General features: G+C 49.0%; 1 protein-coding gene across 1 annotated transcript; it reads left to right on the top strand.

Moving 5' to 3' along the window:
* Positions 1 to 13,452: 13,452 nt before the first annotated feature.
* LOC123150468 (transcription factor IBH1-like 1) lies at positions 13,453 to 14,163 on the top strand. The gene has a single exon (XM_044570316.1). It carries the CDS (start codon positions 13,507 to 13,509, stop codon positions 13,987 to 13,989), a length of 483 nt encoding a protein of 160 aa, XP_044426251.1. The 5' UTR covers positions 13,453 to 13,506; the 3' UTR covers positions 13,990 to 14,163.
* The last annotated feature ends 590 nt before the right edge of the window (positions 14,164 to 14,753 follow it).

The following is a 14,753-nucleotide window of genomic DNA, read 5'->3' on the forward strand; positions in this document are numbered from 1 at the left end:
AACTAATTCAATTCAAAATGTTAAAAATACAAATAATATATCAAAAAATTCAGAAAAATAAAACTAATTCAATTCAATATGTTAAAAACACAAATAATATATCAAAAAATTCAAAAAATAAAACTAATTCAATTCAATATGTTAAAAACACAAATAATATATCAAAAAATTAAGAAAAATAAAACTAATTCAATTCAAAATGTTAAAAATACAAATAATATATCAAAAAATTCAGAAAAATAAAACTAATTCAATTCAAAATTTTATACGCCTAGGCAGGAGTATGACTAAATCACTCCAAATTTCATGTATCATCAGTGGTATCTCGAATCATTCGAAAATGGACACCAAACACATCACGGGTAATATAATTCACATGATCCATTCAACAAAGTTTGGTACAATAAATTATTACACATCATTTCTTCCCTTGTGTCCCTGCTTGCTTACGATTGTGCCGTATCCATGGAGCATCCTCATCATTTAACTTAATGCTTGGGTCGGTGTTCACTTTGAAGGGCGGAATTTCAGCAAACATATTATAATCTTCTGACATGTCTGTCTTGTCCTCCACTCCCACGATGTTTCTTTTCCCTGAAAGAACAATGTGGCGCTTTGGATCATCGCATGATGTACTGATCGTTTTCTTATCTTTCCGTTTCCTCAGTTTGCTACTCATGTCCTTCACATAGAAAACCTGAGCGACATCTTTCGCTAGGACGAATGGTTCGTCAAGGTAACCAAGATTGTTGAAATCCACCATTGTCATTCCGTATTGCTGGTCCACCTTTACCCCACCTCCTGTTAGCTTGAACCATTTGCACCGGAACAAAGGGACCTTAAAGGAGGGTCCATAGTCAAGTTCCCATATCTCCTCTATGTAACCATAATATGTGACCTTTTGCCCATTCTCGGTTGCTGCATCAAAGCGGACACCACTGTTTTGGTTGGTGCTCTTTTTATCTTGGGCGATCGTGTAAAATGTATTCCCATTTATCTCGTACCCTTGGAAAGTCGTTATAGTCGAAGATGGTGTCTTGGCCAACATGTACAGCTGATCTACAACATCATTGTCATTCATTAAATGTTTTCTCAACCAACTGCCGAAAGTCTCCATGTGGGCCTTCCTAATCCAGGATTCAGGCTTCCCCGGGTTGTCCGAGCATAAAATATTCTTGTGTTTCTCAAAGTACGGAGCCACCAAGCTGGAATTGGTCAGTACAGTGTGGTGTGCTTCAGTCAGAGAATGGCCGTCCATACATGTCGTTGATTTCCTTCCGATCGTGCCTTTTCCACTTAGTCTCCCCTCGTGCCGCGATCGAGGAAGACCAATCGGCTTAAGGTCAGGAACAAAGTCAACACAAAACTCAATTACCTCCTCATTTCCATAGCCCTTGGCGATGCTTCCTTCTGGCCTAGCACGGTTACGAACATATTTCTTTAATACTCCCATGAACCTCTCGAAGGGGAACATATTGTGTAGAAATACAGGACCGAGAATGAAAATCTCTTCGACTAGGTGAACCAAGAGGTGCGTCATAATATTGAAGAAGGATGGCGGGAACACCAACTCGAAACTGACAAGACATTGGATCACATCGTTCTGTAACCGTGGTAGATCTTCTGGATTGATTACCTTCTGAGAGATTGCATTGAGGAATGCACATAGCTTCACAATGGCTACTCGAACATTTTCCGGCAGGAGCCCCCTCAAAGCAATCGGAAGCAATTGCGTCATAATCACGTGGCAGTCGTGAGACTTCAGGTTTTGGAACTTTTTCTCCGCCATGTTTATTATTCCCTTTATATTGGACGAGAATCCAGACGGGACCTTCATACTGCTCAGGCATTCAAAAAAGATGACCTTCTCTTCTTTGGTCAGAGCGTAGCTGGCACGACCTTGAAACCATTCCGGATGCCGGTCATCAGGGTCTTTCAAACGTTGCTGGTCCTGCCGTGCTTCCTTTGTATCATTTGTCTTCCCATACACGCCCAAGAAGCTTAGGAGGTTCACGCAAATATTCTTCGTAACGTGCATCACGTCGATTGCAGAGCGGACTTCTAGGACTTTCCAATATTCTAGCTCCCAGAATATAGATTTCTTCTTCCACATGGCTGCGTGCCCGTCAGCTCCCTTCGGAACTGATTGTCCGCCAGGACCCTTTCCAAAGATGACTTTCAAATCCTTGACCATATCAAATACCTCAGCACCAGTGCGTTCCGCAGGCTTCGGCCGGTGATCTGCCTTGCCGTTGTAATGCTTGCCTTTCTTTCTTACTGGATGAATTTTCGGAAGAAATCGATGATGCCCAAGGTACACGTTCTTCTTACAATTTGGCAAATGTACACTTTCAGTCTCATGTAAGCAGTGCGTGCATGCATTGTATCCCTTATTTGACAGTCCCGAAAGGTTACTAAGAGCAGGCCAATCGTTGATGGTTACGAAAAGCAACGCTCGTAGGTTAAATTCCTCTTTTTTGTGCTCATCCCACACACGGACACCAGGTCTGCCCCACGGCTGTAAAAGTTCATCAACTAATGGCCTTAGGTACACATCGATGTCGTTGTCGGGTTGCTTCGGACCTTGGATGAGCACTGGCATCATAATTAACTTCCGCTTCATGCACAACCAAGGAGGAAGGTTGTAGATGCATAGAGTCACGGGCCAGGTGCTATGGCTGGAGCTCTGCTCGCCAAAAGGATTCATGCCATCTGTACTTAGACCAAATCTTATGTTCCTTGCGTCAGCTGCAAAATCTTTGAACTCTCTGTCGATCTTTCTCCATTGCGTTCCATCTGCGGTGTGTCTCAACTCCCCGTCCGACTTACGGTCCTCTTTGTGCCATCGCAACAACTTGGCATGCTCTTTGTTCCTAAACAGACGTTTCAACCGTGGTATTATAGGAGCATACCACATCACCTTGGCGGGAACCCTCTTCCTGGGTTTCCCGCCCTCAACATCGTCACCAGGGTCATCGCCTCTGATCTTATAACGCAATGTAGTGCATACCGGGCATTCATTCAAATTCTCGTATTCACCGCGGTAGATGATGCAATCGTTGATGCATGCATGTATCTTCAGAACCTCTAAACCTAGAGGGCAGACAACCTTCTTTGCTTCGTACGTACTGGCGGGCAACTCGTTATTCTTTGGAAATATATTCTTCAACATTTTCAGCAAGTTTTCAAATGCCGAGTCAGCTACACCTGCCTGTGCCTTCCATTTCAGCAAATCCAGTGTGCAGCCCAGCTTTTTCAGACCATCATCGCATCCAGGGTACAACGACTTTCTGTGATCCTCTAACATGCGATCCAAATTCTCCCTCTCCTTTTCAGTTTCGCAGCGTCTCCGTGCATCAGCAATGGTCCGACCAAGATCATCAACGGTCTCATCACGTGCCTCTTCTTCACCTTCACCTTCACCTTCCCCTTCACCTTCCCCTTCACCTGCCCCTTCACCTTCCCCTTCACCTTCAGCATCCTCCATGAAAGTATCACCGAAATGAGCAAGATAGCTTTCATCGATGAAATCATCCCCTTCTTCATCTTCTTCCATTATAACCCCTCTTTCTCCATGCTTGGTCCAACAATTATAGCTTGGCATGAAACCGTGCCGAAGCAGGTGCAGGTGAACTTCTCTTGAGGAAGAGTAACCCTTCTGATTCTTACAGTCAACACATGGACAGATAACAAAACCCTTCTGCTTGTTCGCATTAGCCACTACGAGGAAATCTTTCAAACCCGTAGTGAACTCGCGGGAGAGTCGGTTACCGTACATCCATTGCCGATTCATCTGCATTATTATAATATAAAATATATAATTAACCATCATGCATTTGTTAAAGTAACTAGCTATAAACAATAGAAATTAAACAATGAACAACACACATGCATATTTTATCAATGACACACATGCATGAAAGGTTCAAGTTGCTAACCGCGATCGAGGAGGAACCTCAAGTGTGGCTCCAACACTTCATATCATGTTTGTTTCACGCTGTTGGGCATTTCATCAAACACCTTGTGTGCATAAGAGGAACCAAAAGCAAACCTACACCCCCTTGTGAAGAGAAGTGGCACCAAATGGCTAAGTGAGTGCGCTGAACTGGTATATATAGGGGAGGAGCTTTAGTCGCGGTTGGCCAGGCCAACCGCGACTAAAGGCCTTTGGGCACCTTTAGTCGCGGTTGGCCTGGCCAACCGCGACTAAAGCTCCTCACGTGCACCAGCTGGCCACCGAGCGCCCTGGCCCAAGCCTTTGGTCGCGGTTCGTCTGCCGAACCGCGACTAAAGACTTCATTAGTCGCGGTTCCTACAGTTTCGCGACTAATGGGGCTGGACGGAAGCCTCTTTTTCTACCAGTGAGGCAAAGTGATTGCTGGCGATGGAGTTCTATAAAATACGACGATCTATTTTATTCCAGATATCCAAGGTCAAATAGGGAGCAAATTAGCAATAGTAGCGTTTCTTTGGTTCCCACCGGCCATGCTGCTCCACCAATCGTGGAGGGATCCGAAACACAAAGTATGCAACATATAAGAGTTCCTAAAATTGCATATCTAAGTTTTAAAAGATCACGAAAAAGAATTAAGAACCTCGTTGTGTTGGTTAGAACTTCTTTTTTCCGCATTGAGCCTTTTGTAATTATTTAAATTTTATAAATGTATTTCCACAAATATGAAGAAAAAGGGGTTGTTCAAATATACGCAGGGTACGAATGCTCTCAGTACACAAGTATTATTTCTTCTTCCATTATTTTTGGAATAAACCATTACTACTATGGTTCGTTCTTTACACAAAGGGGGAAAAAGAAACACATGTGCATCATAGAGAAAAGCACGATTAGACGGAACAGACTGTGCATACCGGAGACATCACCCATGTTTCAAGGGAGAGTAAGAACAATATATCTGTGAGTCAAACTAGCCGTGTGAGTAATCACTAGACAGCGAAGTTTGGAATTAAGCTCTGTGGAACGAATAAACTTGGTGGATTGAAAGCCAGAGCAGCCGAAGGCTAGATTGAACAAGAGAAGATGCATGCACATGCTCACGGACTAGTGACACACACAGCAGGCGGACACCTGTTCTAAACACCATGTGGGTGTTGCTTTTGCCATATGACTCCAGCATGAGCGTGGATACGTGTACGTTGGGCCGTATTTGCTGGGTTCATTACAAGACTAGCCGGTTCCATACTTCTGGGTCTCATGGTAGAAGCGATATACAGTACTGTTTCGATTCACAGGGTACATATCTTTGTCGGAAAAGTTGATAGGATTGAGATGTGATGTAGGATAAGGTAGTATATGTTTCCTATATATCACTCTTACTTTTACACTGACATAAAAGTGTTAGTGATAAACTAAAGATATCTCTGAGGAGAATGATAAACTACTTATTATGCAAAAGTTGTACCCACATTCCTTCGTCCTCGACAGATAATAACCTTACAATCATTTGCTGAGCAGGCATATGTTTTTAACCTCTATGTTTTCAATCCCTAAACGTGCTTGGTCCTCCGGTTTGCATATTATACCCCACTTGGTTAAGCTATATTTGGTCTTGATCTCATCGCATTGCTAGAAAAAGCGTGATCGATAGAAGTCTAACTTTATTTGTACCCCCTTGGGTACATAAAAAAGAGAGTAGGAATATCGGCATGCTTATTAACATCGAGTTTATCAGAATCAGCCGACCTCGATAAGACATAAGCTTGCCCTTCCAACAGCTTAGCTTTTTCTCAAATCGATCCTCAACACATTTCCACTCCTTATTGGTTAGTTTTTGATGATGAATTGGTATACCCACATAACTAAATGGTAAAGATCCTAATTCACATCTAAACAACTGTGTATAAGTATCTTGTTCATCTTGGGCACGCCCAAAACAGAATAGTTGGTTTTTGATAAAGTTGATCTTCAACCCCGACAGTTGTTCAAAAAGGCATAACACATGTTCCATATTTATAGCCTTTGCTAGATCATATTCCATGAAAATAATTGCATCATTGGTGTATTGTAGTATGGACACTCCACCATCCACGAGATGTGCGAGTCGACCCACCTGCCCGTACTCTTTGGCCCGGCCGATAAGAACTGCCAATATATCTGCCATGTTGAACAGAATAGGAGACATCGGGTCCACTTGTCTTAGGCCCTTCTGCATCTGGAAAAAATGAATTGTGATATCATTTACCTTGATCCTGACGCTGCCTTTTTGGACAACTGAAAGTGACATTTTGTTCTTGCGACAAATTTTTCTGAAAATATGCTATGCGGCAGTCCAAAATTCCATGAAAGAAAATCATGTGAACGACGGAAAGATTTCAAGACGTAAAGGATGTGCAACACGAATGTGGTAATATACCTTCTGAAAAATATTGACACAACCTAGCAAGTCCAACTGAAACCAGTTTATCATATACTTCATATTTGGTCTTAATATCCATCGAAGTACAACAGGCTCACATGGTTGAGAAGTGGATGTGCAAACTCAAACAAACTTCTACTACCCCCGCCCTATATTATAAGACATTTTGTTAGGTATCCGAGCATACAAAAACATCTTATAACTTGGAATAAAGGAAGTACGATTTATAAAAATAAATTGGCATGCCAATCACTCGTCTTCAATACTACACGCCATCCACCTTGTCAATGAGTTAGTACCCTATATATTTTTCTCTAAACTACCCATCAAGTTTCCATGCATATATATATGCCTCCCATCGATACCCATCTAGTGTGTGCTGCATATATTATCTTTTTTATGTGAATGCATATTTTATCTCCAGTGGGCTTCTTGGTTAGTATCCAAGATACATTCCATTTTTTCTTTTGTTAAAGTTAATGCAATAAGAAACATATGCTCGGAAGACATCAAACTATCACAAATATGTTGGTTTGGGAGGCATTAGGAAAATACCAGCCTGTACCTACTAAAACTCTTGTTTTGTATCTACTCTGCATCATTACTTTCAATACAGGGAATTATCGGACAAGACCTTTTACAGTACACCAAGTCTTTGTGGACCATTTATTTTCGTGAGCCATTAGCCAAGGTATGGCAATACTACATAAGAATTCCAACGGAGGTGGGACAGCTGCCTCCTCATCGCCGAGGCAGACGAGCACAACATGGCGGTGTGGCACGAGCGCTTCCCGCAAGATGTTGCCGCCGAGAACGAGTTCTGAGCACAAAGGAGGGTGGAGCGAGCCGTGTGTCGGGCAGACATGCATGCGCGGAAGGAACAGGCGGAAGCCCAGATTGAGCTGGGACCTGCGTCGACCTGGGACAATCAAGATCCAGGTGGCTCGATGCGTTTACGTCGTTGGACTACACCACCAAAGAGGATGAGGAGTACCTTTGTTTAGCATAGTTTTATCTATTTTTATTTAGCGTTGTATGAACTGGCTTGTGGTATGGGGAACTATGCTATGAAATTTAAACTATGTGTTGTTTCATATTTTTTTCGTATGTGTTGTTTTAAAAAAATTCTAAGCGTCGGCTGACCGCGCGCGCTTGATTTTATCGCACCTGGTGAAGCGCTATAGCGACGCGCTAAATTTTGCAGCGCCTGGCAAAACTACGTGCGCTAAAACGCTATTTCGATGCTGTAAATTTTTTTAACGCGCCGAGTGGGCCGCGCTATTGCACGCCTGTTGGAGATGCTTTAACGGCGCAGTAAGGCTGGTCATAGTGGGGAGTAACTTAGACTAGAAACATACATATGTTACTAGTCTATGTTACTACCTTCATAGTGGGTAGTGTCATAGGTGTGGTAACCTAGTTGCCTTCATTTATTACTTTGTAGACTCATTATGCATTGGAAACCGCTATGTGATGGTAACATATTATATTACTCTATTTGCCTCTCTCCTCATTAACTACTTGCCACATCATCATTTTTGCTTATGTGGCATTTATGTTACTACCTATGTTACTCCCACTATGATCAGCCTAAAGCGCGCAAACCGGTTCTAGTATTGGAGGAAATCTGACATACTACATGACTTGATTACGCGAGCTTGCTGGACGTATACGTCTGCGGCGGCACAGTACCCGCCACATGCACGTGAACACATCCCCATCCCGCGTGCAGGGGAGAGCTGAGCCCGCATGTGCGGCCATGTGCGCGCGTCTTGTCCTTACCTCCGGGGCTCCTTCGTCTCCAACTTAATTTCCGAAGCCATTTTGGCCGGTGACCATGGCACGGGAGCCAGCCAGCCCAGTGAGATTATGCTATCATCGTTATATACTTGAGACTTTGGGAGATGTTGATTAAGCAGCAGGCTTGTGGACATCTTGGATCATACTTGTCCATCCTATATCCACAGTTCCATAGCCACAATGTGTCTTTAGACATCCCCCGGCCCCCGCTTCGCTCCGCTCAGGGCGACGCGGGCGGCGTCCCAACCCTAGCCACCGAACCCCCTCCGCCTCCCCCCCCCCCCCCCCCACTCCTCGCCGCCACCAGAGGGGTTGCCGGCAAAGGCTACGCGACTGCAAAGGAAAGCGGCGGCGAGGCCTTGCTGCTTCGTCTTCTCGCGGAGGGCCTCGGAAGCCGAGGCGGCGGCCTCGGGCGGTGCGGCGATGCCGGCTCTGCGGCGAGCGGCGCTCGCAGGTGCTCCTCCTCCCCCCTTGGCTGTGCGGGCAGCGAGCCGTGGAGGCGTCGGGCGCAGGTCGCGGCGGGTGGCCTGGTGCCCCTGGCTGCGCGTCAGATCTGGAGGTCCTTCCTCCCCCTTCCTTCGCCTTTTCCCCACTGGATGTGGTCTGTGGCGGTCGATGGTCGCCGGATCCATGGAAGGTGGGGACGCCGGAGGTGCGAGATCGGTCCGAGAGAAATCTTTGGCCGGTTTTCCGGTCACGACGGCGGCGACGCCTGCTGGCGCCGTTCCCCTTCTCGGAGGCGCCGTCGAGGTTCGATCCCCGCCCCCTCCCTTCTCATACCCGGGTGAAAACCTTAGCCAATTCTGGGCTTGGCGGCAGCGGCGCGGCTTCCGCGTCGTCACCTTGCTGAAGGTGTCGTCTTGGGCGAGTGGGGGTGTGCACTGGCGTTTCAATGTGGTTTTCTGGCGTGCAGCGACATGGCAGTTGGAGGTAGCGCCGGGATCCCATGCTTCACAAGATTAGTTCCTGTTTTTGTCTTGTAGACCGGCCGTGTGTGTGTGTTTGCTTGTCGATGGGTCGACGCCATTGCCATGGTTGGGGAGGGGATAGGGATCCTCTCCCAGTGAGCAGCATCACGGTGTTGGCGGTCTGGACATTAATTCATTGAGGGCATCTCCAGCCGTTGGCCCCCCAGGGGGCGCCTAAAATCGCCGCCTGGGGGTGAGCCGGCGCAAAAATTGGGCCTGGGGGCGAGTTGGTCCCCAGCCGCCGGCCCCAGGGCCGCCCCCAGGCACGTTTTAAAATAAAAGAAGTTCGGCGAAGTTCGTCTTAAACACGATAAAATTCGGCCAAACACGATAAATTTCGGCCAAACACGATAAATTTCGGCACATTTCGGCGAAGTTCACGGATTTTCATTACATAGCACATACACATAAACTAATCTAAAGGAAAAAGTGGCTGAAGTCGTCACCGTCGCCGCCATCGTCGTCGTCGGCCTTCTCCTCCTTGACGCGGGCGTCCCTGCTGGACCCCTGCCCGGCGTCGCCATGGCGGACTGGTGGCGGCGCATCGTCGTCGTCGTCGTCGCTGTCGCAGATGACGACGACTCCGCCTTCGTCGCGGCCGCGTCGACGCTCCACGAAGCGAAGCAGGGCGGCGCGCTGGTGCTCCTTCGCCTTCTCCAGGCGCTCCTTCTCCATCGCTATGGAGTCCCTGCGCGCCCATTCCAGGGCCGCGTCGTCGTCGTCGAGCTCCGTCGTCACCGGCGCGACCGGCTCCTTCTTCACCGGCGCGAGCCCCGGCTCCGTCTTTGGCTTGACGAAGCGCGGAGGAGGAGCCGACGAGTAGGCGCGCCGGCCGCCCTCGTTGATGACGATGCCGGCGCTGCGAGTGCGCCGGCCGAGCAGCGTCTCCGTCGCGGGCTCGGCCTTGACGCCGAGCAGGGCCAGAGTGCCGGAGGAGTGGGATGAAGATCGGGAGGAGGAAGAAGAGGAGGAGGACCCGAACCTCCTTGGCGCCCATGGCCCGGCGCGTCGGTGCTGCGCCGGGGCGGCCGCCCTCGCCGGGTACGCCAATGGCGGGTCGTTGCAGCCCTCGAGGTACGTCAGCACGCCCTCGAGTGTGCGGCCAGGGACGCCCCACCACAGGTGGCGCCCCTCGTTGTTCTGCTGGTCGCCGACCACCGGTATGCCGTTGGTGGACGCCAAGCGCTGCTGCTGGCGGCGCTTGAAATACGCCGCCCAAGCTGCGTGGTTGTCGGCGGTGTACTGGGGGAGGAAGAGTTGGGCGTCGGTGAGGGAGGCGCGCACGACCTCGACTTTCTCGGCGAAGTACTTCGGCTTCGCCACGGCGTCGGGCAACGGGGGAATGGGCACTCCCCCGACGCTGAGCCTCCATCCCGTCGGCCCGGCGCGCATGTCCGGCGGCGCCGGGATGTTCGCCTGGAACAGGAGCCAGGACTCCTGTTCGCGGAGCGAACGGTGGCCGAAGCCGTTGGCCGCCGCCTCGTCTCCGGGGTAGCGTTCCGCCATGGCGACGGGCTCGGGAGAGGTAGAGAGATAGAGGAAGGGGCTGGGCGGCGGCGCTCGGGAGAGGTAGGGAGAGGGAGGAGCTGGGCGGCGGCGAGGGGCGGGGTTGGTGTGGGCACATGCGAGTGCAGGCCACCGGCTATATAGCCGCGCCGCACCCGTGTGTCCGCGTGCGAGGGAGGGGAGGCGTCGGCGCGTCGTCCCGTGACGCGCCGCCCGTGAGGAATCAATGGCAAGGCTGACCTGCGGCAGCCTTGCCATTGATTCCCTGCGGGAACCGAGGCCGTTGGGGGAAGACGAGGCGCCGTGTCGCTGACGCGGCGGGCCCGCGGCTGTTTTGCGCCAAAACAGTTCGCCCCGGCGCCCCCCAGCGCGCCGGGTTCGGCCAGGCTCCGCCGGCGCTGTTTTCGGCCCAGGCCGGCGAAAATCGGGCTCCTGGGGGCGCGACTGGGCCGTTTTTTTGGCGCCAGCGCGAAAAAATCGCCTGGGGAGGCCTTCCTGGGGGCGCGGCTGGAGATGCCCTGAGCATTGATCTTATCTCAGCTACGGTCGCTTATCAACTCTGCTATTTGTTCCATCGGCGCCCTCGTCCTTCAGCAGCTTCGTTTCTTCGTGTGAGACCCAGTGAATTGCGGTTGGGCTCTTCTCCTGGCGATCTTTGATCAGGGGGTTGGCCTTGCTGAGAATCTCCCAAGGTGCTCCAGAATTTATACCGTTCCTTGCTCTAGGGTGAGTTGCTCCAATTTCCGACGGTCCGGCGCCCTTCGATTCAGGGTGAGGGCAGGGGTCCCCTTCGGAATTGGAGAGGGAAGGTTCAATGACGGTGGTCTCCTTTCGGAGTGGATGACGGCGTGTTCATCTCCACTAGGCGGGTTCTCCTCGTGAAGTTCTCTCGCTGTCTTGCTTCGGTGTGTCATTCGCGTCGAAGGGCTCCCTCAGCATTTAGCTAGTTTAACTGTAATATCTTCTTGTGCTTTCTGTCATGGTGCTTGTAGGCTGCTTTTGTAGCACCTTGTATATGTCGTCTTCAGTTTCTTTGTTTCACTTTCTCGTTGTAAGGGTGATTGTATTTCCTGGCCGGTTGATGGCTTTGTTAATTCAAAGCCGGGTTCTGCTTGAGCCTTCGTTCCAAAAAATGTCCACAGTTCCATACCCAGCATAAGACAATACACAATGATAATACGTACAGCTAAGGGCCTAAGGCACAGGCAATTTGTGATGATGGGACGTTTGAGATGTTTTCATATATGTAAGTCAGCATGTGTTGTGCTGTACTCTGCACCTTATATAGCTCAACTCCCTTTCAACTTTTCGAGCCATTTATGTGCAATCATGACACGGAAGCCAGCTCACTATTGTATAATCATGCGCTTGGGAGACCTTAAGCTTGTGGACATCTCGCTTCCTACTTGCAGGCGCCGTTGAGGTCCCTGCCCTCCACCCCGACTTTATGCCCAGGGGCTGGTAGAGGTGACATCGGACTGAAGGAAACTCTGGATGACTCGCTCATCCCGATGGTGGTGGCGACCAAGGTTGTCGTTCTCCTCCTTGCAGGCGCCGTCGAGGTCCCTGCCCTCCACCCCGACCCCATGCCCAGGTAAACACCCCAAATCTTGGGCGGCGGGACTACGTGTGTCGAGCCCTTCTTGGAGGCGCTGCCTGGTGCGTTCGGAAGCTCAGTTAGAGGAAATGCAGAAGAAGGAGCGGCGTGGCATCTGGCACATTGACAACGGTGGGTCTCTGCGGTATGGACCAGCGTGGTCTTGGCGTGGGTGTGTGATGATGGACAAGCGCAGGATGGTGGCATTGTCTGGGTCATGGTGGCATCGACGACAGCTAGGCCTGGCAAGGTCGATGCGTCAGTACAACTCTGAAGATGAATCGGTGGAAGACGGTGGCGGCGGCCTCTGAGAGTGCGCCGGACCGGTGTGTGTCTCAGACCCGGCAATGTGGATTGGTTGGAGCCTCCGGTTTTAGATGTTAGGCTATGGTGCAAGGTCTGTTTGGTATTCGACTCGGACTATCGGCACCCTTCATCAAGTAGAGAGGAGTAGCGATAAATGTTGCCAAGATGGTGGCTTCAGGCGTACTGATATATTACTTTGTAAAGCCTTTGTGAACAAGTAATAAAAAGATTGCATGCATCGCCCAGATGTAGAGACAGGGTTTTCCTCCTTTTCTTAAAAAATCTCAGGTCCTACTTCTCCGTTCTACATTCATGCATAGCATACGACAAGACATCATCATCATGGAAGAATAAGAGCACGTCGAAGACAGCAGGGAAGAATGTGCTCGGCGGTCACAAATAAATGCCATGAGCATGTGGTTCTATACTTTTGAGCTTCAAGTCGCCGACACAGGGTATACATCATGAAAAGGAGGAGCATTAATATTCAACATCAACAGTAAAAATCATTCATGCATGAGTGAGAGATTATGAATCCGAGACTTTGGACAATGTAGTGCGTATTAGTTTCTTGCAAGAATTCCACAATGTAGTGCGTATGAAGCACTTTGGACAAGAATTACCCCTAGCTTTTCACTGGAAATGCAGCACATCCACATGCCTATGTACGGAGAGTGTGCATGCAGGGTTACTATGGTCTAGAAGTACATCTCCACGTCATGCCTTGGTCTTGGAGCCTCAAACCATGCGCACTACATATTGGACTAGAGGGAGTATATGGGACATACATGTTCAATTAAGGTACTACTTAGTGACATCACATGCCGGAGACCAGTCTTATTTAAGCAGCAGGAGCGCCCATGTTTCTGCGCCAGCAAGTACATCATATCATCCATCGACATTACTTATCACAGCAAGTACATCCTGTCTCTACTCTAGCAAAAGAACAGAAACAACCATGCAAGGTCCTAGCACCAGCACCAAGTCCTTCAAGGAGGCCTTCCTGAAGAACCTCCTCCTCCGCCTCCAGCTACAGGCACGCCCGAACACGTCCTTCGGCGGCACCACTAGCCTCCACGAGAGGAAGCGCGCCGTCAAGTCCTCCATGGACGTCGCTATGGCGACTGCGCATGGCGGCGGAGCGAGGTGGCCCAAGGCCATCTTGGATCCGGCGTCCAGAGCGTGCAAGGTACAGAGGTGCCGGAGGATCATGAGGAGGTGCCGCGGCTGCAAGAGGAGCAACGTCGTGGGGAGGCTGGTGAGGAGGAGGATGACGGCTCTGAGGGAGGTGATACCAGGAGGCCGGGACTCCGCAGTCGACGAGGTCACCCTGCTCTGCGAGGCGATGGACTATGCCGTTCACCTGCGTGCTCAGGTCGACGTGCTCCGCCGGCCCTCCGAAGCCATGTTCGATGGCTCGGCCGGTTCGTCAAAACTTTAGTTGCTCAATTCCATTTACGGAAAGTAGTGGCTACTCTGGGGTGTAGTACACCCGAGTTAGCAAAAGATTGAAAAAATGTGATCAAACATTGTCTAAAAAATCTGAAATTTTGGGACAGGAAACATTATCACGCGGCTGAGGTTCTTGCAAAATTTCATCTAAAAATAACATCTGAGGAGGTCTCATCAAAAATAACAAAATCACTGCTCAAACAGTGCACAAAACTTTCAGCAGCGATTTTTTTTTTTGGGTGAGAGCTCCTCAGATATTATTTTTCGATGAAACTTGGCAAGAACCTCAAACATATGATAATGTTTGATGTAGCAAAATTTCAGATTTTTTGGATTTCGTTTGATAAACTTTTTTCAACTTTTTTGCTAACTCGGGTGTAGTACACCCGAGAGTAGAAAATCCAGTCTTATTACCGCTGATTTTCATTGTGTAAGTTACTAATAGGTCGCTCAACGACATGCAGTGATTCCTGGTCTCAGCGTCCACTTGCAGAAAAGGAGGCATTATTTAGTATGAGGTGGTGGCGTGCCGGTGCCTTTGCAAAAAGAATGACATGGTCTCCATGATGATTGATGAACAGGGAGTGGTGAAGTACATATTGTTGGAAATCTGAGCAATTTACCAAATGATTTTATTAATAGAAATATTAGATAAAGCATGACTAATATAACATGGATAAAACTAGTCATGCGATCTGACAGAGAGAAGGTAAATAACATCTGCATATATGAACTGCAACCAAACATGTCTAA

This window comes from Triticum aestivum, chromosome 7A (assembly GCF_018294505.1).
Source record: "Triticum aestivum cultivar Chinese Spring chromosome 7A, IWGSC CS RefSeq v2.1, whole genome shotgun sequence".
NCBI lineage: Eukaryota > Viridiplantae > Streptophyta > Magnoliopsida > Poales > Poaceae > Triticum > Triticum aestivum.